At 41.8% G+C, this 27,963-nt stretch overlaps 5 protein-coding genes across 5 annotated transcripts; 2 read left to right on the plus strand and 3 right to left on the minus strand.

Moving 5' to 3' along the window:
• The first annotated feature begins 2,592 nt into the window (after window positions 1-2,592).
• LOC4349592 (stress response protein nst1) lies at window positions 2,593-8,433 on the plus strand. Its single transcript, XM_015761846.3, has 3 exons — window positions 2,593-4,341; window positions 4,473-5,398; window positions 8,066-8,433. The coding sequence occupies exons 1-3, from the start codon at window positions 2,986-2,988 to the stop codon at window positions 8,202-8,204; spliced, it is 2,421 nt and encodes an 806-aa protein (XP_015617332.1). The 5' UTR covers window positions 2,593-2,985; the 3' UTR covers window positions 8,205-8,433.
• Window positions 8,434-11,113: 2,680 nt separating this feature from the next.
• On the plus strand, window positions 11,114-13,399 carry LOC4349593 (uncharacterized). The gene is made up of 2 exons (XM_015759600.3): window positions 11,114-11,620; window positions 13,038-13,399. Exons 1-2 carry the CDS (start codon window positions 11,468-11,470, stop codon window positions 13,152-13,154), a joined length of 270 nt encoding a protein of 89 aa, XP_015615086.1. The 5' UTR covers window positions 11,114-11,467; the 3' UTR covers window positions 13,155-13,399.
• A 3,133-nt stretch (window positions 13,400-16,532) lies between these two features.
• Window positions 16,533-18,142, minus strand: LOC107277868 (uncharacterized). Its single transcript, XM_015761970.3, has one exon. The coding sequence runs from the start codon at window positions 17,578-17,580 to the stop codon at window positions 16,840-16,842; it is 741 nt and encodes a 246-aa protein (XP_015617456.1). The 5' UTR covers window positions 17,581-18,142; the 3' UTR covers window positions 16,533-16,839.
• A 1,755-nt stretch (window positions 18,143-19,897) lies between these two features.
• Window positions 19,898-21,094, minus strand: LOC107279318 (uncharacterized). Its single transcript, XM_015760595.1, has one exon. The coding sequence runs from the start codon at window positions 21,092-21,094 to the stop codon at window positions 19,898-19,900; it is 1,197 nt and encodes a 398-aa protein (XP_015616081.1).
• A 2,520-nt stretch (window positions 21,095-23,614) lies between these two features.
• On the minus strand, window positions 23,615-26,726 carry LOC4349594 (CBL-interacting protein kinase 15-like). The gene is made up of 2 exons (NM_001423134.1): window positions 26,521-26,726; window positions 23,615-25,525 (listed from the first exon to the last, which is right to left on the minus strand). Exon 2 carries the CDS (start codon window positions 25,216-25,218, stop codon window positions 23,914-23,916), a length of 1,305 nt encoding a protein of 434 aa, NP_001410063.1. The 5' UTR covers window positions 25,219-25,525; window positions 26,521-26,726; the 3' UTR covers window positions 23,615-23,913.
• Window positions 26,727-27,963: the final 1,237 nt, after the last annotated feature.

Genomic DNA, 27,963 nt, shown 5'->3' on the forward strand with positions numbered 1-27,963 from the left:
GTCAATATATTAGAAGAAAAGAATTTTGTTATACGACGCAATCAACCAGATTGGTCTACTACTGCACTATGCAGTTACACATATTTTATTTTTGAGGGTTAAAATTCATATGGCAATCATTGGGAAAAAACAGAAATACTATATCTTACAAAAGAGTATATGTCGATAACTTTCAGTATAATATTTAGTAGATACTACGCTGATTACTTATACTATGTTTGGTGCCTCCGATATAACTTACGAAATCGTTTTGATGTTAATATATTACCTATAAGTATCATACTTGGTACCATATTAGGTTTAGTACAACATACCAAGCTATCGTGTTGACGATGGTATGACATTAGCACATAGAGTATTTCGTGTATTAATGGGATCTCGTCCCCTGCTCTTTTTTAAAGAGAGAGATATTAAGAAATAATTAAAAACCGTTGGTTCGATCCAAGTAATCAATGAGTGTAACAAGTATATTTTTTCGTCACACATTTTATAATAGACACTAATATATCTCTTTCGTCTACAGAAATTTTGTTCCTTTTGACTTAATGTTACTTGTGGTAATTAGTAAGCATAAACACATTTTCAAAAAAAACAAATACTTCATGAATATGGGGAACTTCATATTGAAGAAACTATAACCGTATGATAGGTAAATCGGGTGGCGTGCCAAAAGCTTGCGTCCAACTAGTAGAAGCCTAGCTACAAGGTATAGGAAATCTTGGGCGATGTTAGCAAAATTCCCAAGCCCCTCCCAAAGGGGAAGGTGCACACTCGTCTTATTAATCACGTAGGTATCTGAAAAGCAAGAATCAAAGAGCGTTTGAGCACCAGGAGAAGAAAACATTGTTATCTAGCCTTTTTGCAAAAATCAAACAGAATGTGACAATGTTGATGTTTGCCAAAGAGAAGCACTTGCTATAGTTTAACCTTATGTAGTCACTATTTTTTTTCTCTTTTTTTTATTCCAGGATGTAATCCTTTTTAGATATATTCGATGAGATGAGCATTGTCTCATACGGTTCATTGGAAAAACGTTTAATCTTAACCATCCATTTATTCTACCTTATTTTATCTTAACCCTCCATTCGTTTTCATGTCAAGACCATAAATGGGAAGAGATAAGATGGAGTTGCGTCTAGATGCTCTATCCCATGCTTTGCAAGAAGAGAAGACAAAAAATAGAAAGGCAAATAAGACAAGAAAAACAAAGAGAGGGGGCAAGGCAACCCGAAGGCTAAGCTAGGGTTTTTGCCATGGCTACATCCTGACTCCTGAGCTCCCCCTTCTCCATTCCCGATCTCTACTAATCCTGCCTGAAGGATAATATCTCTGATACGCACTAAAAAGTTGTCTTTAAATAGGTTCCCTCTCATAACTAGTTTAGGTTTGATTATGTCGTTAGTGCATACTATGTGCATCTAAGTAATCAAAAGAGTATAATCTTCTTATGTATACATTTATAATCGACGTTGATATATGTTTTTAGTGTGCAGCCACACGATTTCACAACATCACCACCTAAATTTTATTTCATTTTGGTTTGCTTTTGCTTATTGATAGTGCTAATTGTAAGCATAAGCTTTCTCTATAGAAAACACATACTACAATAAATAAGAGAAAATTTCATGAGCATGAGAAAACTTCATGTTGAAGAAACTATGAGTGTGTGATAGGCAAGGTGGCCATTCTAACATAACAAATGGTTCCATTTCAAAACCTAGGACAATATATTGGACAATAAAACTAAATACTAGACTCTCTTTCTTGAAAGCAACCCATAGTATTTGACAAACACTTTGATTTAACAATGGAAAGTGAACATTTTGTGTACACTTTTAGAAAGCATGTGCTTAATTACTCAATAGGTGTTATAATACATTAATACTATGGATGTTAATATAATTAAAACAATATTTAGGACCATGGTAGTATGATACACTTAAAAATATGATGATATCCAAATATTGCATTTATAAACAAGATCTTAACTGGCAGCCTTATTTCTTTCTTGGTGTAGGAGATGAATCCTATTTTTATATATTCTTTTCACTGACTTGTAATACACTACTATGTAAATACTATACTCTTAAATTAAGAGAAGAACAAACATGTACTCACTTTTAGTTATACACATAGGGAGAACTACAGTACTTCACATTCTTTTCTTGATCTCTTAAAAAAGGAAGCTCTATAAAGAAAGTAAAGCTAAGGATAAGGATAAAAAGAAAGTACTATGATGAATAGCTTGGAAGAACCTAGTATATGCTAATATTAGTTGAATTGAAAACAACTATTAAAACAAGAATAAAATGTTGCATTAATAGTCAAAGGCTGAGACAAAGCACATAAGCATACTCTAGAATATACGAAACTTTTAGGAAATCTGAAAAATTTTCAATACAACTTCTATGTTAAAAAAATTATATATTGTGTTTTCTTTTAATTGTGTAGTACTAGTAGTCGGAGTAAGGAGAAGCAAAACATGAGGAGGGAGCGACACAAAATTAACCAGAGGAAAGAAAGCAAAAATGGCAAAGAAGGAAGAAAAAAGAAAAGGGAAGAAGAAGAAGAGACGCTGGCAGCAGCTGCGTCGAGACGCTTTATCCCTTGCCTCGCGAGAACAGAAAAAAGAAAAAAAAAGAAGAGGAAGAGGGGAAGGCAATCCGAAAGGAAATTAGGCTAGGGTTTTCGCCATGGCTACCACCCACCACCTCGAGCTCCCCCTCTCCATTCCCAATCTCTCCGACTCCTCCTAATTAATCCCGTATTCCCACCCCCCAAGCCAAGGACAGCATCTCGCATCCGCGTCCTTCAATTGATTTGATTGGGTTCCCCCCCTCCATTTCAGGGTTTCGTTTCGCATCGCAGCAATCTTCCCGACCCAGCAAGCTTCTTCTTCCCTTGGGTCCGTTAGGGTTTGAGATTGAGAGGGGCGGCGCTGGCGATCGAGATTGGTACGGCGGCGGAGGCGGAGGTGGGCGGATAATGTGTATACTGTGCGCCGTGCAACGGTGGTCGCGGCGCGTCGCCACCATGCTGCCATGGCTGGTGCTCCCGCTCATCCTCCTCTGGGCGCTCTCCCAGCTCCTCCCCGCCGCCTACCGCTTCGAGGTCACCTCCCCTCGCCTCGCCTGCGTCTCCGTCCTCCTCCTCACCCTCTTCTGGTACGAGATCCTCCTCCCCCGCCTCTCCCTCTGGCGCGCCCGCCGCTCCGCCCGCCTCCGCGAGGAGCGCCGCGCCCACGCCCTCCAGCTCCACAAGCTCCGCAAGACCGCCACCCGCCGCTGCCGCAACTGCAACAACCCCTACCGCGACCAGAACCCCGGCGGCGGCAAGTTCATGTGCTCCTACTGCGGCCATGTCTCCAAGCGCCCCGTCCTCGACCTCGGCCCTGCCGGGACCCTCCCCACCGGCTGGCCCTGCACCCAGGATTGGCCAAATGCTGCCGGTGACCCTGCCTACTGGCTCGACCTCCGCTGCTCCTCCGATAACCTGTACTCGGGGTTCTCGTGGCGCTTGTTCTCTTCCTTCTGCGTCAGCATGAGGTGGTTCTGGAGGGAAGTGCTCAGATTTGGCTCCTCGGGGGACGGCGATGGCTTGGGCCGAGATGGTAAAAGATTAGCAAAAGAAGGGGAGAACGGAGCAAAGGCTGAGGAGAGCAGAGTCGAGAAGGCGAAAAGGAAGGCGGAGGAGAAGAGGTTGGCGAGGCTGGAGAAGGAAATGCTAGAGGAGGAGGAACGCAAGCAACGGGAGGAGATGGCAAAGCTCGTGGAGGAGCGGAGGAGGCTAAGGGATGAGAAAGCAGAGGCTGAAGAGAGATCCAAAGGCGCCACACCTGTTGGGGAGAAGGATCCTCGGAAGGAAGTGGAACGTAGACGGCAGGAGAGGAGGAGGAAGGACGAGAAGGATAAGGGATCAAGCAAGAGCAATTCAGATTGCGAGGATATCGAGAGAAGAGTAACCAGGGAAGGGGAGAGAAAGCGGGATTCTGATAGAAGAAATGAGCCAGAGAAGCGGGATGCAACAAGAGTTGGCGCTGAGGGTCATAAGCCCTATAATTTTGATGCTAACAACCAGGGTAGTAAGACAGTACAGAGCAAGGCAAAGTACTTTGGCCGTATGACAGGCGGTCTATTATCTTCTTCAAGAGGTTTTGGTGGCGGCTCCTTTTTTGGTAGAAGTGCTCAGACCTCTGCTCCTCAAGTTAACAAGGTGACTAAACCGCTTGTTACTGTAACTGACCAGAGTAATGTAGTCAAAAGAGATACCCAACCTCCTGCAACAGCCAAATCTGCTACTGCTGGAGGAACGACAAATTCATGGACTAATGTTCATCGACCTGTGAGTAACAAAGGCATTATTAATTGCTGCAGCAGTCTATCTGTTACGATTACGACATATGTCATTAATTGTTTTCACCCTGACTATCGTCTTACAAATACCATTTGCATTTTTGTTATGCTTTTATGCAGGTTAGTCCAAATGTGCAGTCACAGCCTACTGGCCTTAAAAAGTCATGGCACCAGCTGTTTAGTCGCTCAGCATCTGTGTCACCTTGTCCTGATGTTCCTGCTGCAGCCCGTGAAATGAACGGGCAACCAGAACCATATGGAGCACAAATTAGCAATGCTCAAATCTTCCTATCGCAGTATCCCCCTCTGGACAGTAACCCTAGTTCAAGCCGCTGTATGCAATTTCCAGGTTTTCCACCAGTGAATGGAGCACCTGCCAACATGTCACTCTCTCATTTTCCAGCTGGACATGTGCCCTACTATTGTGAGCCAGAACCAACAGTGTTTGAAGAACCAGAACAATTTGAGGACCCATGCTATGATCCTGATGCAATTGCGTTGCTTGGGCCAGTTTCAGAGTCCCTAGATAACTTTCCTCTCGACTTGGATAGCGGGTTCATCTCTAGTGACATCACCAAGGAAACACATACGAAGCCTTCACCAATCGAATCTCCTCTTTCAAGATCACGTACATTCGAGGATAATCCTATTAGGCACTCAACTGGAAAAGGGCCTAATGGTTCTATTTTGCCTGAGGCTAGCAATGAACAGGGGGGCACATGGCAAATGTGGGGCACGCCATTAGTTCAAGAAAGTTTAGGTCTACGAGGTCCTCAGACTGAGTGGCTCCTACCAAACGCAAATCAATTTAACCATGGTGTCAGTCATTTGAATGGTGGAACAAGAAGCTCAGTGGGTTCTGGTTTGGATGACAATGATTTATGGCTGCAGAAAGCGCCTTTCCAGCAAATGCCTCTTGATACAAGGAGTCTGTTCCTTTCACATGATGTCTCAGAGAATGCTATACACAACAATTTGGATTTTGGATCACCAAACAAATCAGCCCGTTTGCACCCCATTGGGCCACCTGGTCATTCTTGGTCCAAGTAAGTATGTTGTGACATTCTTGTACCGCTTTCAGTATTTTCTGCAGCAATGAAGCATTTGCTTCCATTATAGACAACAATTCGATAACCTTGGTTTGAGCTAGAAACATGGTCATAACTTACAACAGAATTACCCTACCCCACACTTTGATTATGTGAGCATAATTTTCATTTAGGTCATAAAAAATCATTACGAATGTAGCTTCGTGTATCAATACACATAAGGACCAAATGAGATCAAATTCACAGAGTATTCTTACAAGGAATAATCATATGCCATAGGGGACTCCTAAATTTCTTTTGTCATAATGACTAGGATGGGTGCTACCACTTTATCTATAAAAAATGGGGCAAGAGTGATACCAGTTAAGAGCAAACAATACACTCTGAGTCTCCAATTTAGAAGGAATCAAGGGAGCAAATACATAAATTTCCATAATAGCAATTTTTGCCCCCAAAAGCTGGGGACCATGGCCCAGTTTGACCATGCCTTGCAGTGGTTGCATCCTTATATGGATGGTTATTTTGGCTTTAGACAAATAAGAGGCATTAGTGACAGGGTGCAAGTTTTCTGTGGATTCTGTTTATGAGAGACACATCACATGGCATGCAATTATGTGTTTGTGCATTTGTTGTATGAAACACTTGAATATTTCTTTGTTCTTTCTTTTAAAGAATGTATTCTTATATATTTCTATATTTAATATGGAACTATGGATTGATGATGATATCATATTAAAATAAGGGATTATGTCTAGTGGTTCTTGGTGACGCTCCACTGGCATTCCGAAGTAGTATTAGCTAGAAGGAATGATGACGCCATAGAAATTAAATGTACTGCCAATCTGGAACCTGTTTCAACAGTCCTTGTCTGGCTCTATTCTTTGGGTTGTTTCGCGGTCAGCATGGGGATGTGGGACTGTATATTACTCAATGGTTGAGAGTGGAGTTCAATTGACTGTCTGTCCAAACTAAATAACTGATAAGAACCACGCCTGAATCCATGGATGGATGAGTGTTGTTTATGTGAAATTTATTAACTGGTTGTTTCACCATAGAAAAATCAATATTGTTTTTTGGATATATATATTTTTACATTGTAGATGTCTGACACATTTGTTTAGAAAATGTGTTCAGTTCATAATGTTGATTGGTTTGCCTGCATCTCTTTTGACTTTTTTGTGAATGACAGAACGATGCATGTTATTGGCTTGTTGGAAAAACTGTTTTATAGTTCAAACAAACCAAGTTTCATGTTTGACGGTGCCATTATTTTGCTTATTCACGGAGTGAAACGGCATATTTGCAAACGAAAAGCAATTTGTGAATAAAACTTTTATATACGTGTTCTTAGCAATCTAAAAGCAAAGGCTGAAAAATAAACTTCGATGAAAAAACCTCAAAATCAGCTCCAAATTTAAGGTTGAAAATTCAAATTTTGGCTGATAAGCATAAGCATAAACGAAAAGATGAGGCCGTGAGGCATAAGACCAAGCATCAGGTCCAAGATAATGAAAACTTAACAGGGTTTGCTTTTATACTTCGGTGTTTTTTTGTGGAGTAGGTCTCTGACATACAGAACTGTTGCCATGTAAATAGAGCAGGCATGATAGATTGATGTAATGTTGGCAACTTGGCAGAGCAATCAGTTATGCGCTCACTGTTCAGTTTCTCTAGCAATTTGTAGCTATCTTCCATGTTATCAATACACAAGCTTTTGTGATTAGACTGCCATTTGTTTTTCTTTTAAAAGCAAAAAAAATGCTTGTTTTCTAACCGGGTTGATTTTCGGGGGTTTAAGGTACCCTGTTGAACTGTAAACAAATAATTGAAAGTCACTAAGGACGTTCCTTTGGAAACCAGGTGCAAAGATTTTCTCACTAGTTATATTTGCAATCAAAGATTTAGTCATTTAGTTTGCTGCTTTATCTGCTGGATTCAACTTGTGGCCATTGGGCTGCATTATGTGATGATAGTTAGCTGCATTATCTAAGCAGTAAGCACCAGTAAATACAGTTACTAGATCACGTGTGGGTTATGCACTGGCCAGGTGATATACAGGGGTTTCCAATGTGCTAACGTGGATGTTGTTTTGAATTGTTTATTGTTGTCATCACTTGAAACTGCCGATAAATTCACCATTCGTTTTTTCCCTTGCCTGTACTGCTCTGGTGGGTTGAACATATATGAGATTTAGTTTTTTTTTTGACATATATGCCTTGGGCCTAACTATTAACTAAGAAATTGCATTTACATGGTCTGAGCTAAACCATGAATATATCCTCGAATAGTTGGATTGGACGAGTTGCTAGCTTGGAACTAAGTACAGGGCCCTATACAAATGGAATACATGATTGTGTAATCCTTGTTCTTTTACCCCTTCCTCCCCACCTTGGTTTGTGGCCGTTGGGATTTTATGGTTGGCTTGGCTCTTGGCTGTACTGCATTTTCAGAAGTTGCATGGTGAACTGTGTATACCTGAACTTTTCTGGTATTCTTCGACATGTGTTTGGTGTTGAAAATATTGTTCTAGGCAACTAATAATAATTTGTATGCTGCAACTGATGGTTCAATTTTTATTACATCTGTTGACTAGTCATGCATTATTAAAAACAGATTCGTTCATCTTCGTGGAACTCAGACTTTGTCTGGTTATGATTTATGCAGGGAGGCAGTGGTGCTGAATGGACCTCAGGAAGCTAGTAAGATTTGCTCATCAACAGGGGCACATGTTGGCGGTGGCTTTTTTTCAACTAATCCTGATGTACAGTCAGTTTGGTCGTTCAATCAAAAAGAGACAACATAGAACATATAGAACACAATGTCAAGCCAATGCTTCCTTGCCTCATTTGAGTTTAGGAAGTTGAGGTGATATGTTGGACTGTATTCCTTGGACGTGAATGATAGTCCCCTTTTATTTAGTATCACTTACCTGTTAACATGCGTTAGCATTAGGTCTCTCACCTGATGTTTTGGCGCATTTAACCTTTTTTTTGGATTCAATGCAAAATGGGCTGGGAACTCATGGTGCACAATCACTTGCTCTTATTAATGTGGTGACTAGTGAAATCATAGTTCAGTCAATTGTCCAGCACTTCACTGGGGGGATATGGATTCCCTAGTTTGCCCTGTGGTTGGACTGGTTAGTTCCAGTGTGACCTTTGCTTTCAGTCTGCTGAGAGGTGTGGAGAGAAGAGAATGAAGGAATGGTTGTGGAGCAAGTGCTGTTCCCATTAATTGACTGCATTTTTTGTGCTTGTTATCTATCCAGCGCGCCGATCCTTGATTTCTATAACAAAAGTTTTAGTATTGGGTTTGTTAATCTGCATGGTTACCTTTTGCATCAGTCGGTCCACAAAAGTCAAACCAAAGGTGTGTGGGCAAGTGGGTCACTAGCTAGCTGCCTGCCTAACTATTTTGTTGCGCTCATGGACATGATTGCGGCATGATGAAAGCTCACTAGCTCACTCACTGCCTCTGCCGGTGCCGCATTCGATTTAAAGGATTTTCAAAGGTTTTTTGTATGAATTGAAACCTTAGGAATTTTTTTTTACCATCATTCATTTCATAGGAATAAATCCTATCCAATTCTAGGAATCTATTCTTACAACCTAATTCTATAAGTTTTTTTTTATATTATGGGTGATCTCTTGGAAAAATTTCTATGAATTGGAGTGCACGAGTCATCCTAATCCCATTTTTTTTCTACCAATGATTTGAAAACCCTATGAACCGAGTAAGTCCTCAGAGTTGTTGGGTGGATGTATCCCAGTCAAAAGAAAAGGAATTGCAGATGTGAGATTAGACTATCATTATCCCCTTGTGAAAAAGGAGCAGATGATATATCCGGGTAGCCGCCGGATTCGCCTGGACTGATGCACAAGCATGTCTGCATGTGTATCTTATCTATCTGGTTGGGCGGCCCTTGTCTGAGTCTCTTGCAAATGTTCAAGTGGGCTGGTGCGTGTACTTTGAACCCACACAAGCTTGAGAGCGATGGACCGACTGCTCGTGGAAATACATAAAAACTGAGAAATGAGATGGAGCAGCAAGAAAAGTCATTACGAGTTCTCAAAAAAAAAAAGAAAAAGAAAAGTCACTATTACGAACGAGTAGAAACAAATGCTTAGAAGAAACGAAGCAAGCTTACAATTAACTTGATGCTATGATCGATACAGCATGCTTACAAAGACAAGCATTATATATCCTTGATGCCGATCGCTAGCGTATGCTTCTCTTTCTTTCCTCCGAAAAACGACACTAGCTTGCTCGATAGTAAGTACAGTTGGATCGATGCTTGTCTCCAGGGTTTCCTAAACCGCCGGGGCTGGGGTTACCGCGCCCCGGCGGTAAGCACGGTTACTGCGCGGTAACCGTGAAAAATCGTATAAAACCATGTAAAATTTATCAAAAATTTAAATTATTTTTTAAATTTAAGGAGGTTACCGCCACGGTAAACCTTGTTACCCTGTTTGTCTCCTGTATTTTCTCAACTGCAGGGAAAAAAAATGCCATCGGTCTGTCCAGAGCAGGTCACGTACTCTTCTGTCCAGGTTAGTTTGGTAGTTAGCACATGGCTTACACTCTCAATCTCTTGCATTGCAACCGATCGAGTACTGATTCAATATTTTGCATCATGCGGCTGGCTCTTTCTTTCTTGAACAATTCAGCTACACAACCAACATCAATATACGTACTCCTAGTAGTAGTATATAAACAAGGAGTACCTCATTACAACAAATCTACTTGGCTGTATCCCTGTGTGCCTTCAAGAATTAACAGCAGCTATATCTAGCTGGCTAATCACTAATGGTGAGCTCCCCATTATGATGAAAAAAAAGGACAAACAGTAGTAGTTCTTTTTAAGATGGAATTCATTTAAGAATACTCCGTAGTTGGTAACCACTAATCCAGTGCACATGCATGTTGACTTTCCAAACCAACAATAGGATATTATGCACGGATAGACTAATGAATGAATACTAATTTATTTTTTTTGCGGTCCATCTTCCAGAAGAAAATCTTGCTTGTAAAAGGCTCATTTAGTTACTTGCTTTCTACCCGTCATGGAAGAAAACGTGGAGACCACTGTGACATATATAGTGATAAAAAAAACAAGGACAATTAATTAAAAGGACTAAAGGGATGAAAATCATATACTAAGATAAGGTTCCCCTGACTATGAATGACACATGGCCATATGTTTACTTTAGCCCAAACACTTGAGATATATTAATTATTAAATTCTTTTCACTGTCTACTACTTGTTCCGTCCTAAAATCCAGATTTATTGTGTTAAGATGTGTCAAATTTCATTCTAGGTAATAAATTTTTGGGACGAAATTCGTATACTAGCAGTAATAACTTTTCGTGTAAAACCAAATGGGTGTGGTAAAGAATTATATGAAAAAAGATTGGGTTATAGCTTAATGAAAAGTATGTAATTCAAAGTTTTACAAGTGATACAACAACGTGGTTTGCATAATGCGTCAAAGAGAGAAAAAAAAGAAGAGGTCAACAGGAGAGAGAGGGGGGCTGGTTTGGCTTGGCTGTTACAAAGACAAAGAATGACATGCGGGCCCAGAGAGGCGGACCGCGTCCCTTTTGACGACATCTCATCTCACCCTCTCCTCGGCCGCGTAAATCCCATAAATAAATTCTTCTTCTTCTTTTTGTTTCCTTGCCAAATCCCATCTCCATTTTCCTCTCTTTCTCGTTGCGATTTGAGAATTCACCTTCTTCTTCCTCCTCTCGCCTCCTACCTCTTGCTGCAGCGCACGGCGCCGCGCCGTCATCTCGTGCTTGTATCCTTGTTCTTCATCTTCTCTCACCTTCCCTTGAGAAGATTTGTTATTACTAGTTTAATATTTCTAGGAAAGAGGAGAAGAGGAGAGGAGAGGAGAGGGTGGTAACGCAGCGTTAGGTGGGGGCGTGCTAGGGAGTCAAGAACAGAAGGAAGGGAGGCCCAACTGCTCCATCCTCCCTTTCCCCAAATCCACTCCTTCCTTTCGATTTGCCTCCTTCCTTCCTTGGTTCATTCATTGATTTTTGCACCGCATTTGAGGAAGAATGTGCCCGCTGAGGGTGATCCTAATCTTCCTCTCCGCCACCATCGCCGGATTCTTCCTCATCCGGGGCCTCAACGCCGATCCCGACCTCCACGACGATGCCGACGCCTCCGAATCCCCAAGGGAAAGGCCCCCCGTGCCCCTCCATTCCAAGGTAATCAAACCAAAAAAAGGGGAAAAAAAACCATTCTTTCTTGGTCGCTCCATACTATTCTTGGGTTAGGTTACCTCACACACACGTTTCATGACATCCCTTGCTAGAGGACTAACGCTTCAATTCTACTGCTTAATTCCTGCTACGAGCCCCATGTACCCCGTCTCATATGGCAAATCACAACATTGTCTTGTCTTTGACTTCTAGTTTGCTGTTGCTGGATATGGAAGCTAGCGATTCTAGGAATGCTTTCTTCTTACGGCTGAAAAAAAAGAAATCTTCTAGCTAACTTTCCTATGAAAGGGGACGAAAATCATGTGCTTTGGAAATGTTTCTGGCATATGCCTAATTTTCAGATAAATCACAACCATATGTTTCTTTTTAGTGCACACAACATGTTCTCTCTTGTTTTTGTTTTTTCACAGCAGTACTTCACTACACATAATCGACTCATGCACAGCAACAACAAAAAAAATCCAATGGCTTTCATGCTAATTTTTAGATTCACGGCTTCATTTTCGGTCATTTTTTTCAGCCTTATAACAATTAGAACAAATGTTTCAGTACAGTATTGTTGGTTCCTGCTGATTGTCTAGAGCTTGGAGGTTGAAAAGGAACTAACACCCGCCATTCCAAACTTATATGCAACCACTGTTATAATACGATAAGCAAAGATATTGCCTGTTCTTATTCCAAAGAAAAAAAACTGCATGCAAATTATCAGGAATCATACTAAAAAATGAGCTATTTTGAAGTATTTCTATAGTTGCAGTATGCTTGATAACAAATCTTACTTAAACAGCGACATGTAGTTGGCTAGTTGGCAGTGCTTCTTACATTGTGTTAAACCATGGTATCATGGTTTTACATTGTGAACCTGTCCTTATGGATTATGTAAGCATAATAGTTTATACACTGGAGATGCTGGATTGTTGAAAGAAGTACTAGGGAAAAGATTGGGTTGTTGTCCTGTTGACGATGCCTGAAATTTATATTTCCAGGCCCACAAACTTATAACCCTCTCTTTTTTTTCTTAAAAAAAAATTTATAGCGGAAGAAGATTTTTTCTTCAGGGTGGAGCGCATCAGAACGCCGTACGTACCACCTACGAATAATAGGTAGCCCCACCCCAGACAGAGTTTGTGAGCCGTGTAATTGGCGACCATTTCGCGCGGTTCGGGTCAGATAGCAAGCGAATCGTCCTATATCGCGGAAGCTGGATTATTACGGGCCATATTTGGTCTTGAGCCCCAGTTTTTGTTCCAGTGTTGAATCTTTTGATGTATGTAGTAAAAATGGGTGCTGGCATCATATCTTCATGCTTCCTAACCAAGCTACAGCATAATATTGGATTTTATTTCGTTGCTTGCCACATAACTTTCTCTCTATTGAAGTATAATTTTGCATGAAACTGTAGGTTGGGTCGGCTTTGAAAACAGGATTCTGGACGATGGTGGACATGGCAAGTGGGAAATACCTTTGGCGCACTCTTGTTTCACCACCAACAAAATGTGAATCTGAGAAGGCCCAGTGATGGAGTTCTGATATTTATATCATTGTTGATTTGGGAATAGACGTAACCCCTATTGTGGTTAGATTCTGTTCTTGAAGTGTAATATGATGGCAACTGTAACATGAGGATTACATCTTGAAGTAAATGTACAAAATAGTTCACGTTTGAGCCTTTTCGTGTAACCTAAAACAATGAGTGGAGAATTGTATTAATACATGAGATTTGGACTGAAGTTTCTGAATACAATAGTTGGACACTATTCTTTATTTTCCTGTTGAAATGATGCTTGTTTTGTTTTGTTGAAATGATACTTCAATATTATCTTTCTTCCTTTCTATGTGTTGTTTGAAGTATCTGGTCCAGGACTGTGTTTCTGAAATGTCCTGTTAGGTGCCTGGTATTTGTGATGGCGCTTATAAAGCAAGGGCAACAATTTCATGGTTGATGTCACATCTTATGGTAAGTTCTTCAGGTAAGATATATGGCTGTGATGTGCAAAAGAAAATTAGCTGTACTCATCCTGGTAAGATTACTGGTATTGCTGGAGGCTGGAGCATATACATACATGCTTCAAAACACGTATATATATGCTGCCGCCTGCCGGAAGATTAGGTAGGGGGTTGCAAATCAAATCACAGTGTCTGCAATGCAAGCAGAAGGCACAGTTGTACCCTCCTAATTACAGTCCAGCAGAAATGTGGACGACAAAATGCATCGTAGCAGATAAAAGCATTGCTTCATAGAAACCAAAACGATACTCACTAGTTTCAGAAAACCCGTTTTATGTTATAGTAGCCAAATGGGTAGCATATGGACTTGTGCTTGACCATCCAGGGGGCTTGTTGATCATCTTTGGTACCACGGGGAGGCACCATCTGCAGGGCAGTGAGGACAGCAAACTCCATGTGAATTTCGTCATCTTGCATCATAGAAGAGAACATCTTGGCGACGCAAAATCTGCCAGAGCCGAGGCTGATGAGGTCGAGCCGAATCGGCGACCAGGATGCAGGTATGTCGAGGTCCAACTAAGTGTGTAGCTGACCCTGTGCAATATTGGTGAGATCACAAGCGCACAAGCTATGGGGGTGGTGGCATGATAGTCCGAACCAGAGCTTGAGCTCCGGCACATATTGAGCTTTGCCTAAGAATGGCATTGACCAGAGGCTGCTTATAGGCCGCCATTGACGGCTCACCGTGTCAAAGGCGTGAGTGCCACAGAGCTTGGAAGAAACGTAGATAGTGTTGTGTAGGAGGTAATTGTAGTTTGGGTGGTCGTTGTGAAGGGCGGCGGCGGTAGAGAACGCCATATGGGGATCCTTTCACAAAAAACCCCATAGCTGAGCACCTCGAAGCAATGGTTGCTGGTAGTGGGGTGGTGTCTGAGGTTGAGGACGTAGAGGCAGTCCGGTTCTTGGTTGATGGAGACGGCCATGGCATCATACCCCTTGGAACAATTGAGGTTGGGGAAGTGGACGACGGAGTAGGAGGCGGCGTCGAAGAGCACGGTGTGTCCATGGTTGTCGGCGGTGAGGATCTTGGTCTCGTCGTCGCCGAGAAGGGTGACCAAGTCGAGAGATCTTTCGTTTCGGTGATGCATTGGGGTGGGCTGGAGGTTGAGCAAGGGACATGGGAAATTGCGGAACCTGTCCATGAAATGCAGCGCCCCTGGATGCGGCCTCTTGCCATCGTGATCGATGTAGGACTTGGCCATGGCTGCTGCTTCGGCTGCTCTCGCTGATGGGTAGAAGAGACGATTGGCGGGTATGCGGCGCAGAGAATACAAGTCGTCGTGGTTGTTGTGCACCAACAGATTCAGATATCGCCGTCGACCCATCGATCTCCAAATACCCTACTGCCCTGATCAATCGAATTAAAGAGAACAAGTTATTAGCAGGAGGCGGCGGTGAAGTCAGATGGATTAGATGAAGGCGAAACAGAGAACTCGTGCCTTTGGGCTATATATGGCCCGACAGGCCACAGCCTAGGGCCTTCTTCTTGGTTCTTGCACGGTAGCTGACAACCAACAAGAAAGTTGATTATTTTCTGATTGGATTGCTCCCCTATCATCTACTCTATATATATGCTGATAACTGTACAAACTCTGATGCTGATTAAATGTGCCCTTCTCAGCTGATTTGCCCCCCCTTTCCCCTTTTTTTTCCTGAAAAAAAAGAGAGGAGTTTTGATGCTTTTATTGAGAGAAACATAGTAAGGTTTTTTTTTGGTACCACTAGGTAATTGCAGAGGACACCACCTTACAAGGAGATAATAGATAGAACATTTTAACTATCAATCCTAAACCAAAAGATAACAGCCCAAATATAAAGTGGAAATTAGATAAGGTGGCAAGCTATAAGATAAACTACTCCAGAAGACAACCGAACCACTTGGGCCTTTTAGAGGGTTAAATCAGATATAATATTTACACGGTCTGAAAATAAGCAAGTTACTTATATATTCTCAATGTTTTAATTTTATTTTTCTACCCTATCACATGAGACATTCTTACATTGGCTCTCACCCTTTAGGTTGGTTTTACTTCATCTTCACATGTTCCAGGAAGGAGAACTGTGCAGGCATTGCAAGAGGCAACAAATTTATATCATATCTATCAAGCACTCCAACTAATTATCCCTTCTCCATGAATAAATTTGTTTTCCTCCAAGTAATCAGCTTATGAAGCGGAGACAACACATGACTTTGTACTGATGCAAGGAATTCAGAACTTGTATTTGCTCAACAACATATACGGATAAGGCTTCTGGTTGCAGAGAGGTAGTGAAATCCAGGAGATGACAGTAAGATACATATTGTTGTACCACTAACTAGCTAGCAAAATGACACGCCAGCCCAGTAATGTCATTCAGTTAGGACCAAAAAACACTGGAATATTACATGCCACTAGCTAGTTTAGAATTCCAATCCTACTTAACTGGTAAGTATACCACCACTAATTTACTTGATCATTAGTCTCTTATAGTCCACTAGAAATGTGGACGCAAAATTGCATATCAGATAAAAGCATTGCTTCAGCCTTCAGAGTATCAAAATGAATAAGATTAGGCCATATGGGCTGATTCATAGAAATCATAACGATAATTTAGTTTCAGATAGAACACTCGGCCAAATTTAGTTCAGCTGACAAGGAAAAATCTTCAGTCTCCACTGTTTTCGCTGCCTTTCCATTTCTGACAAGATAGCTCTCTTGAAGATACAACCAGCAAGAGTGATACTGCTTCATACAATTAGCAAAGTAGACTCTTACAGACCATGCACTAATTTAGAGTTCCAAATTTTCAATCCTACTCACTAGTCCCTTACAGTCCACTGGAAATATGGATGATAAATTGCATATCAAACGAAGCATATTGTTTCATATGAAAATGAAATCAGTTTAGGCGAACCCATTCTGCTTCATATATAGCAAAATGATATTAGTTTCAGAACCAATTCGATTTGCGTTAGAATGGGTACACACATATCAGGTACTAATCAGAAATATTATACCTAGATAGCACTACTGATTTAGAAATCCAATCCTATTAATTACTAATTAACTAGGGTCTCTTACAGCAGTCCACTAGCTAGCTAGAAACATGCATGATATAAAGCTTATCAGATTAAAGCTAGCACTAATTGCTTCAAATATCAAAATGAAATTAGGGCACATATGCTAGATAGCTGCTTGATAGTAAAACCCTCAGCTTCAGATAACCCATTCGATTTCATAGTCCCAAAAGTTGTAGTACATGGACTTGTGCTTGATCATCCGGACACCACCTTGATCATCACCATCTTTACCACAAGGTCCAACCATCTGTAGGCCAGTTAAGACAGCGAATTTCCCCTGAATCGGGTCAGAGTCCATTGTGTCATCGTCATCGTAATCGGAGAAACCCAATGTGCAGTCACCTGCAATAGAACGGAAAATCTTGACGACGCAAAACCTGCCACAGCCCAGGTTGATGAGGTCAATGTTATAGGGCAACCAGGATTCAGGTATGTCGAGGTCCACCCAAGTGTGCTGCTGCTGCACCGTGGGTGGCTTTGCTGCATCGGAGAGGAGATCACAAGCGCATAAGCTGTAGGGGTGGTCGACGGATAGTCCGAACCACAGCTTGAGCTCCGGCACATACTCAGCTTTGCCATCGAATGGCATTGTCCAGCAGCCCAGGCGACGCCACTGACGCCCCACTGTGTCAAAGGCATAAGTAGCATCTGGCTCCATGGAAGAAACATAGATAGTGGAGCTGTCAACCACCGTGTAGGAAGTAATGTCGGCATGCATGTAGTTGGCAAAGGGCGGCGGCTGTAGAGAACTCCAACAGGGAGTCCTCCCACGGAAATCCTTACAAGAAGAAGTGTAGTTGAGCACTTCAAAGCAGTAATCCTTGGTTTCAGGGTCAACACTCTGGGACATCACGTAGAGGCTGTCTTCATCCCACATGTCGCCACTAATGTTCTTGTTGGAGTTGTTGTTTTTGATGGAGAGGGAAATGGCTGCACAACCCTTGTCAGAAATGAGGTTGGGAAAGGCAAAACGGTGGAGGAGTCGGCGTCAAAGACGATGGTATGTCCACTGTGGTCGGCAATGAGGATCCTGTTCTCATTGCCGAGGAGAGAGGCGAACTCGAGATTCCTATGTCGACGCTGGCCATCCCAGGGGGTTGGTTCGAAGTTGAACATGGGAGAGGGAAGCTTCCCCAACATCTCCAAGGTGTGGAGGCCTGGATGTTTCCTGCCATGGTGCTCCTTAACGTACGCGTTGAATGATTCTTGGGACTTTGCCGTGGCCTCTTCAGCTGCTCTTGTTGATGGGTAGAAGAGATGATTTGCAGGTATGCGGCGCAGAGAATACAGTCCACTGCGGGCGTTCTCCACCACAAGGTTTAGAAATCGCCTCCCCATATCTTTTTCCGAACCAAAACTGATCTTCTTATCTGACGGGATGATTCTATTGTTGGGTGGGAGTGCCTATATAACAGTTGCCACAATTTCAGCCTAAAAACAGTTAGTTTTTCACCATTACAGATCAACGGCCAGGACAAAACAAAAGCTCATTACTGATGAAACAATTTGACACTAAACTTATAGCATAAGTACTAGCTGCATAGCTAAAAACCAAAGCTAGAAGGCAAGGTCTGTGCAAAAATAGATAAAAATATAAATTTACATGCACATAGAACTAAACCTACATTTTTAAATACGGTGTAACTGTAATGTAAGTGACATGTAATTGTAGTTCAAATGTGATGTGAGTACCTTTTAACCTTAACTTTATCATACACTACATTGACCGAAGAAAAATACCAGCTAAGAGCAGTTGGTAACTCGGCATTCAAAACGGGCTTGCATGCTTGCAATAGAACGAATCTGAGAATCGATATGATGTTGATAAATCTTACTATAATCAGCCAAGAATTGTGGAGACACAATTTTAGTAATTCCGTAAAGGAATAAAAGAAACAAAATACGACGAACGACCAGACGGACCAATAGAACGAAACAGCAATGGATGGAGCAAAATAAACCCATACCTGCAGCAGCAGCAGCAAAGGATGTGGATTTCCTTTCAATTCCTTGCAATCTGTGACAGTCGGCCGGGATGCAGATCAGATGGAAGCTGCTGATCTACAGGGGCAGCGTGCAATCTACAGGAAGGAAGGAGGAGGGTTGGACAAGTCAGGAAGGATGGCGGCGGCTGCCGAGGCTCAGCCTCAGCGCGATGGCACGGATTAGGGCCGTCTGGGTCCTGCTAGTCGCGATTTCTTTATTTTTATATTATTTTTTTAAAAAATAAAAATTAAATTACCCTTATTAATCGCCATACCATACAAGGGGAAGTGCGAGACGTGGCAAATGACGGAAGGGGCGCGCGTCGTGTGGCAATTTTGTAGGCGCCCCTTCTCACTCTTCCGTAGAACGATTTATTACTGGGGCACTTTCAAATATCCGTGGTCACCCCACTTGTTATTTTTTTTAAGATAAACCATTGCAACAGTAGATTGTCCTAATAAATGGTGATTTATCATGCCTTTTTGGAGGCAGCACCCTGCCCGTAAAATTTCAATAACACGCCTCTTCGGTCGTCCTCCATGTCACATTTCTCGTCCTAACATAGGATGATTTATATGTCCTATCCTATGGTAGGACATAAGGAGTACATTTCTACAAAACTTCAGAACGGCAGTTTAGTTTTGTAAACCTTTTAAATAAACAAATACAAAAGAAAATCGTGGCTTTTAGGGATTGCTCCAACTGCCTTTGGCCCATGGACCCACAAACTTTTTACTTGAGTGGTATGGTACTATATTTTTTTAAGGAAAAAAAATACAATAGAGATCCCTCATCTTGTCACATTACAAAATCATCCTTGAACCGCAAAACCGGACATAACGCATCCCCAAACTTATAAACCAGTGCAAAGGAAGTCCTCTGGCGGTATTGTCCCTGGTTTTGATTGATGTGGTGCCTACATGCCTCCTTTAACTAGGTCTTCGTCTCATGTGACATTGATATGACGCTTATTAGGTACTAATAATTTAGAAATGTTAATTACTTAGATACCACTAGTAACTTAGAAGAGTCTCTTACAATCAATCCTACTAATTATTCCAATCAAATTAAGTAGAGTCTCTGATAGACAACTAGGTAGCTAGAAACATGGACATATGTATAGGAGATTAAAGCTAGCATTGCTTCAAATACCAAAGTGAAATTAGGGCACATATGCTAGCTGCTTGATAGCAAAATAACCATCAGCTTCAGATAACCCATTCGATGTAATCATCGAAAAATTGGTAGTACATGAACTTGTGCTTGATCATCTGGACATCATCATGTTTACCACGAGGGCGAACCATGTGAAGGCCAGTGAAGATAGCGAAACTCCCATGAATTGGGTCAGAGTCTTCAATTGTGCCATCGTCACTCTCAGAGTAGGAACAAAATGTGCCATCACCCGAAATAGAATGGAACATCTTGGCGATGCAAAACCTGCCACAGCCAAGGTTGATGAGATTAATGTTCCATGGCAACCAGGACTGAGGTATGACAAGGTCCACCCAAGTATGCTGCACCGTGGGTGGTTTTGCTGCGACGGATGAGTCGTCGGAGGGAAGATCAAAAGCACATAAGCTGTAGGGATGGTCAGCAGACAGGCCAAACCAGAGGTTGAGCTCTGGCACATACTCAGCTCTGCCATGGAATGGCATTGTCCAGGAGCCCAGCCGGCGCCACTCACGGCTAACCGTGTCGAAGGCGTAAGTAGAATGGATTGGCTTATTGCAAGAAATGTAGATGGTGGTGCCGTGAACCACCGTGTAGGAGGTAATTTCGGCGTTCATGCAGCCGGCGAAGGGCGGTGGTGGCAGAGAAACCCAATGAGGGGTCATCTCACGGAAATCGGCAGAGGAAGAAGAGTAGTTGAGCACCTCAAAGCAACCATCCTTGATTCTGTGGACGTCGGGACTCCGGGTCATCACGTAGAGGCCGTCCTCCGGCGGTGGTTCCAACCCGTTGTTGTTGTTGCTGCCATCGTTGTTGATAATGGAGAGGGATATGGCGTTATACCTCTTGGGAGAAATGAGGTTGGGGAAGGCGAGGACGGAGGAGGAGTCGGCGTCGAAGACGACGGTGTTTCCCCTGTTGTCTGCAGTGAGCATCCTGCTCTCGTGGCCGAGGAGACAGGCGAAGTCGAGAGACCTAAGATGGTAGCGATCCACGGGGGCCGGCTCGAAGGCGAACGTCGAACGGGGAAGCTTCTCCAACATCTCCATGGTGTGGAGGCCTGGATGCTTCCTGCCACCGTGCTCCTCCATGAATGATTCTTGTGACTTTGCCGTTGCTTCTTCAGCTGCTCTTGTTGATGGGTAGAAGAGACGATTCGCGGGTATGCGGCGCAGAGAATAGAGTCCACCGGCGCCCTGCACCACCAGGTTCACAAATCGTCGTCGTCCCATGGTACGTATCTGCTCCAAATTCCAAACGCCGAGACGACCTGATTCTAATGTAGATTAGACACCATGCAACAGCTCGCAACGAAGAAGAAGATCAATATGGTGTGGAGAGAGAAATTAAAGAAGATCGAAGAACCCTCTATATATACGTCGAAAAGCAGTAAGTAATCCTTGGAGTTTATAGCAATGGCCGGAGGTATTCGATGCATGCAGTGGAGTTGGAGACGGCGGGCGGCGGCGGAGGTGCCGGCATGGATGGAGTAGATGAAGGTAAATCTGCGGCAGCTCGCGTCTTTGGGCCCGTTGGCCCGATTAACATGAGTAATATTTTTCCTCCTTAATGGGTCCAACGGGCCGGTTCAGTAGGCCAGTAATTCCTTTTTCTTTTTACAAGTCCGCATGACACCTTGCAAATTTCATTTCAATTTCATCCTTGCGACAGAGATTTTTTTTTTTACTAGTAAATGGTTCGACTGTAACCTCTAGTTTTGTCGAAATGATGCTTGTTGGTTGGACAGTGGCGTTTTATTGTTAAAATGATACTGTACTACAGAAATATAGGGTCGTTCTTACTTTCTTCATTTTCTATTCAAAGTACTGATGCAACTTGTAAAAGCTAGCGTCTGCAAGACGAATCACAGTTGCACACCGGAAAAAAAATCGTTAAACTTTGTGTTACGCATAAGAATGAAGTGGTAAGCGGTGGATGGTTTCAACCCTGAAATCTCATATTTAATTCTTAATAAGCTCACACTTTCTTTTAAAAAAATATTTGAAGGGACTTTTCCCCCTCCAAATCTCGTTTCATGCATATACCTAAATGCCATTGCACATAGGTATAAAAATACTTTTCGGCCCAAATAGGATGCACATGACACTACTCCTGTATTGCACATGCACCTCTAATTTATTAGAGCTCCAACAACTACTGAGTAGTCAGTACTCTCCTACCGTCCACCGGAAATTAACTAAGGTGGATGATAAATATATTTCCATAGAAAGAAAATCATATTGATTCATAGAAAAATAATATTACTTTCAACACACCAATTCTCATCTATAAAAACTCGAAATTAGTTTCTTAGAGAACAAATTCAATGTTATAGGCGTTGAAAATGTAATACATGGACTTGTGCTTGATCATCCGAACCTCTCTTGGATCATCTTTACCACGGGGGCGCACCATCTGCAGGCCAGTGAAAACAGCAAAATCCGCAGCAAAATCAGAGTGAATCATGTCATCATCAGAGTCGTTGAGTAACCACCAGAAGTGAAGATCTTAACGGCGCAAAATCTGCCAGAGACGAGGTTGATGAGCTTCAGCTGAAACGTCAACCAGGACCTGAAACGGCACACAAGCTGTACAGATCAAAGCCTAGTTCCTTCCATCTCCTCTCCGAGAGGATAATAAGGTCAAGGTGACAGGAAAGCAGAGCAGGTCAAGGTTTTTCTCCATCTCTTGCAAATTCAGACTACTATTCCCTCTGTTCTGCTTTACTGGTTATAAAGGATTACCTCATCATCATCATCACATATTGTCGGCCAAGGCTTTTTTTTAGCATATCCTATCAAGACAAACACTACTGTATATAAACTGGCAACAGCTGAAAGATATATAAATGTATAGTAGTAGAACTGAATTTTGCATGACCACATGACTTATCTTAAAACGTTTTTTTTCTCTCTCTCTCTAATTTACAGCGATCTTATCAGGAATCTATCATTGATATCTCAGTATTATTTCTCAAAGCAAAAAAAAATTCTCAAATCTTACAAAGGACAAAAGCATCTAGGTGGGAAATTCGCAAGTTGCAATCTGAAGAGTATAGCCTTTGTCATATGTACAACTTGTCACAGCTACAATTGGGTTGTTGAGATTAACCAAATCCAGTCGACATTTGGACAGTCTGATTAGCAGTATTATTAACATCTTGGAAAGTTGTTGGGTGATCAATTAGGACCGTGAAAAATGAGCTCTTGGATGTTGGATCTATCCTCAGTGACAGGGACAATTTATTTTCCTCACAACTCACAACTGGTGTTTAAATAGCTTTTGTTCAGACTTTTCAACATGTGTATTATATTTTCTTTTGTTTACCAATAACTTCGCTCTCTGTGGCTATTTGGCAAATACAAGGATATCCTTATTCTTAAAAAAAAAATCTTTTTTTTGTCTTCCAATGAAACTGCAACTTTTTGGTATTTCGTTGCCTACCTGCTACTATCTTGTAGGACTGTGCACTCGTGTTATCTTGTTCGTCCGAAGAATGAGAAGTCGCTTCGGTTTTTCTTTTATTTGTTTGATAAAAACTTATGTTCAATATCTGATAAGGTATACCTCTGTAGCACTATTGATATGAGAATTTTCATCAACAAGATGATAATAAAAAGTTAAAAACTCTAGAAATTCTTGAGTGCCTGGTGAATACCAAGAATTGCATACTTCATGCTGCAGAAACCTTGCTAATGGTGTCACAACATTGCACCCAAACATAGCTTTATGACAGTATCAGGACGAATATCTGAAGAAAGCTTGAAAGGCTCAAAGCCAATTTTTATATTGCAGCTCAATTTCTCATAAAATTACTCTCGACAGACTCCATCTAAATTGTGCATAAATTGCCTAAACATCAACTCTCCAAATACAATTGCATACATTGTCTCAACATGAACTCTCCAGATACAAAAACATAGATGCTAAAAAGAACACAGGCAAGACAAATAAATTCATTTGAGCTAAAACCTAATGAATTTGAGGAGCGGAAACTAAATGCTTGAGACATCAAAATCTACTCTTGCGACTGCTGCTATTCATCTCCATGCTAGGCCAAGACAATGTCCTTCAGAGCTGGCCGGATGCCCTCCTCCAGTAGCTGTCGGTACTCCAATGAATCGCCACTTGTTTGTTTCATCTCGATGATATGATAGGAAGTGGTAACCTCAAATATCTCTATGTCAAACTGAAGAACACCATTCCTTCCCTCCTTCCTCCCTTGCATCTTCACTACACCATTGTCTTTCTTCCTTACCCTGAGATTTAGCGCCTTTGCTACATCTTCTAGCTTTGAGATTATGGTTGAGGCAGATTTATCTGAAGTGAACCTTGCCTCATTTCTCCATTCCTTTACAATGAACATGCCAGAGAGATCAAATCCCTTGGAGAAAGAGATAATTTCAAAAGCATTTAAGTTTGTCACTGACATGGGCTTCACATCTTCATGAGCATTTTTCTTGCGTCTCACACCAAGCACCGGAGCAACATTTTTGGTGGTGTTTTCATTCAAAGTTCTTTCCTTCAAAATACGGTTCTCCTCAGGACCTTTCCGGAACCAGGTAGACTCCTTTATCTTCTGGATTGAAATCCTTGTGCTTGGGTTGGGGTCCATGATCTTGTACAACAACTTCTGGAGTTTGCGTGAAAACCAACCGGGGCACCTGAATTCACCGTGTTGTATCTTCCGATACATTTCCATCAAGTTTGGGCCCTGGAAAGGAAGGTAACCAGCAACAAGAACAAACAGGATAACACCACAAGACCAAATATCTGACTTTGCACCATCATAGCCTATCTTGCTAATCACCTCTGGAGCTACATATGCAGGTGTTCCACAGGTGGTATGGAGTAAGCCATCTTGCCTCTTCGACTCTGAAAGCGCACTCAATCCAAAGTCTGAGACTTTCAGGTTCTCATTCTCATCCAACAGTAGGTTCTCAGGCTTCAAGTCCCGGTGATACACACCTCGACTGTGGCAGTAATCCACTGCACTAATGAGTTGCTGGAAATACTTATGTGCAACAACCTCTGTAAGCTTTCCACGCTTTGCAACCTTTTCAAATAGCTCACCACCTTTCACATACTCCATCACAAAGTAGATCTTGTTCCGTGTTGCCATGACCTCATGAAGCTGAACAATGTTCTTATGAGCCACCAACCGCATGGTTGTGATCTCACGTCTGATCTGCTCCGAAAGCCCGACCTTCAATATCTGCTGTTTGTCCATCATCTTTATGGCCACACTCTGGTTTGACTCCAGATTCCTTGCATAGTGCACCTTGCCAAATGTTCCTTTCCCCAACAATCTCCCCAACTCATACCTCTCCATTAGAATCTTCCCTCTACTCTCCATGCCCACAAAGATATAAATCTCAGCACTATGTTTTGACCACCAATCAGATGGACTGCAATTCTTTAGCCATCCTCCCCAAGGTCATGATCGTGGATGGAGAACAACATTCTTATATCATCGTCGTTTCGGAGTCTAAATGGTGTAGAATTAGTGCAGGAAAGTTGATCACTCACATCAAGACTTGAGTAGATCAGTAGCACTGGTGAACCAGCAATCTGTTTTATCTCACACGGAAAATTTCTTCTATGCAAGCACATCTTTCAGCATTCCTTGAGGCTTTCACTGCTTGTTTTTTTTATTGATTCCCCTGTATAAACAAAACCAGGCATCAGATTTAGTAATTGAATGTCCTAGGATATGCACTCAAGTGCTAACAAGGTACGTATAATAATCTGAAAGTCTGTAAGAACTTTAACCAAACAAAAGTTAATGCGAAGAATTTTGAAGGCTTATTGTAATACTAAATGCATTTTTGTACCTACTACTTATATAATATAAGTGTTCCCTAGAATCAATCAGAACTTACATGAGTTCAACGTGTTATGTAATAGATAATTAATATAATAAGGAACTTCAACTAAGTACTTATCAGAAATCTAGGACAGTAAATCAGAAGCTAACAAAATAAAACTAGTCAATTACGAATTAAAATTTGCAACCGATGTGAATTATTCTACATCTTTCGTTCAAGTTCAGAAAGGTGATTAATAAAACTAGTCAATTACGAATTCAGAGACCAAAACATTACGAATTTAGAAAAAATGACATTACTAGATCTTTTGCTCATAATTAAAACTTTGTTTGGACGTCTAGCAGATTAGGCACTGAACAAGCAAATTACTCAGCAAATGAATTCAGATGCAAATCAGGATAAGGGACAGGCACATGGGCACATGGCAGGAGTTAGGATTTGCATGGAGTTAAGCTGCATCTAGTGATTCCGCACCCACATGAATTGAATATTTTTCAAAGATTAGGTTTGATACGGCCATGGGAAGGAGGGGAAATTAATGAAAACTGAGCCTCGCCAAACCCAAACACCTCATGACACATGCCATTGCAAGAGTACATATCGTCGTATTCGATTAAACGGCAGCACTTTGTCATCGGCTTGGTCTAAACTTTAACTAAAAACCATAAATTTCCGCATCTACTCAATTGATGTGCCATCAATTTCTACTTGTCCAACTGATGTGCCCCTACCCCTACCTTGGAGCAAAAGAGAATAATGGAAAAAAGCGAGCAATCAAGAATCAGTAGAAAGAAACGCTAGAAGATGATATGGAGAGAGGAACTGCATACCTTCCGGTGACAGGAAGAAGAGGAGATTCAGGTAACAAAAGGTGAACTTTTTGGATCTGTCCCTCACTTCTTTCTCAACACCTGTTTGGGTAGAGAGAGAGAGTTTTTGAGTGGTAGTATCAGGAGTGGATGCGAGGACAGCGAGAAGACGGGGTTCTCTTTTATACAGGGGGAACCGATCAAGAAGAGGAGAGGAGGCAGCCGCCAGTTGGAGAAGAAACAGTGGTGCCTTGCATTATTAGCAGAGATTGATTTGACGTTAATGACCCTGATTTGGCTGCGCCGCGTTTCCTGGGCACCGCATCGCATAAAGAGCATATCCATCCGACTCACCCCTGACTAGTCGCCCTTCACCACAGCAATCATTCATTTGGCTTGGCTTGGATTGGTTTGGCTTGGCTTGGGGCTTAATGATAATTTAATTAATTATTTCACAATTGATGATGGTACAGCTCATCATTGTGTTCTTGAAACAGGTACAGCACATAATGTACCACTAATCACCTTGCCTAATCCTATTTATAGATCTGAAGGCTGTGATGCTGTCTTACAGAAAATGAGCACTTGTTTCCTTCTTTAATCTGATTCCGTTAACTGCAACTTTTATTTTCTGAGGAACCAATGTTAATTGAGGCATTTGTTAGAGTAGTTTTCCATGTGATGTTGTGTTTAATTTGGTTTGGAGTTACTCAAATGCATGGCATTGGCTCATCTCTCATGATCTGATCCTTTGCTGACTCATCAATGGGTTGGCTGTTCTTCAGGTATTGGACCACCGGAAATGGTTGGTGACTTGCAGCCATTTATCCGTGTGCTACTAGCTGGATCTTTGGTGAGCGGTATTCAATTATCACCGTATATACTTATTTCCTCCATTCAAAAATAAATTTATTTTTTACATAAATATGAATATAGTCAAATTCATGTATAGAACTGAACTTATTTAATTTTAGCATGGATGTAGACATGTAGTATTTGTTTCGGTCAGGCATCATTGGTTTTTATTGACATCGGCCTGTCTATATTTTACCAATGAATAATCAGCTTATCCATAAGTTTTTCAGAATATGTTGTTATGCATATTGACCTTAGATTTAAAAATAATTACTTAAGTTACTAGAAGAAAAACATACTTACAAATTAACCTCAAAGAAAACCGATCAATACAAACTTGGCAGCTGTACAGATAATGTACAGATAGCCGATGACGGCTCAATTGGTTTGCATCAATCAAGCCTTTCATGAGAGCGAAAAAAAATCTGTGCCACTTCCAAGAAATGTCTTTGTCCAAAATTAATTATCTGCACACGATATGTGGAGTCCATGCGTTGTGTTGCCTGCGTGTGACAAAAGGAATTACATTTGGAATTTGCTGCTCGAAAACGGAAAGGGAAGCTGGTGAATGTACACCTTACGTTGCAATGGCAACAGCGTCGTGGTGCC

Source organism: Oryza sativa, chromosome 11, assembly GCF_034140825.1.
Source record: "Oryza sativa Japonica Group chromosome 11, ASM3414082v1".
NCBI classification, from domain to species: Eukaryota; Viridiplantae; Streptophyta; class Magnoliopsida; order Poales; family Poaceae; genus Oryza; species Oryza sativa.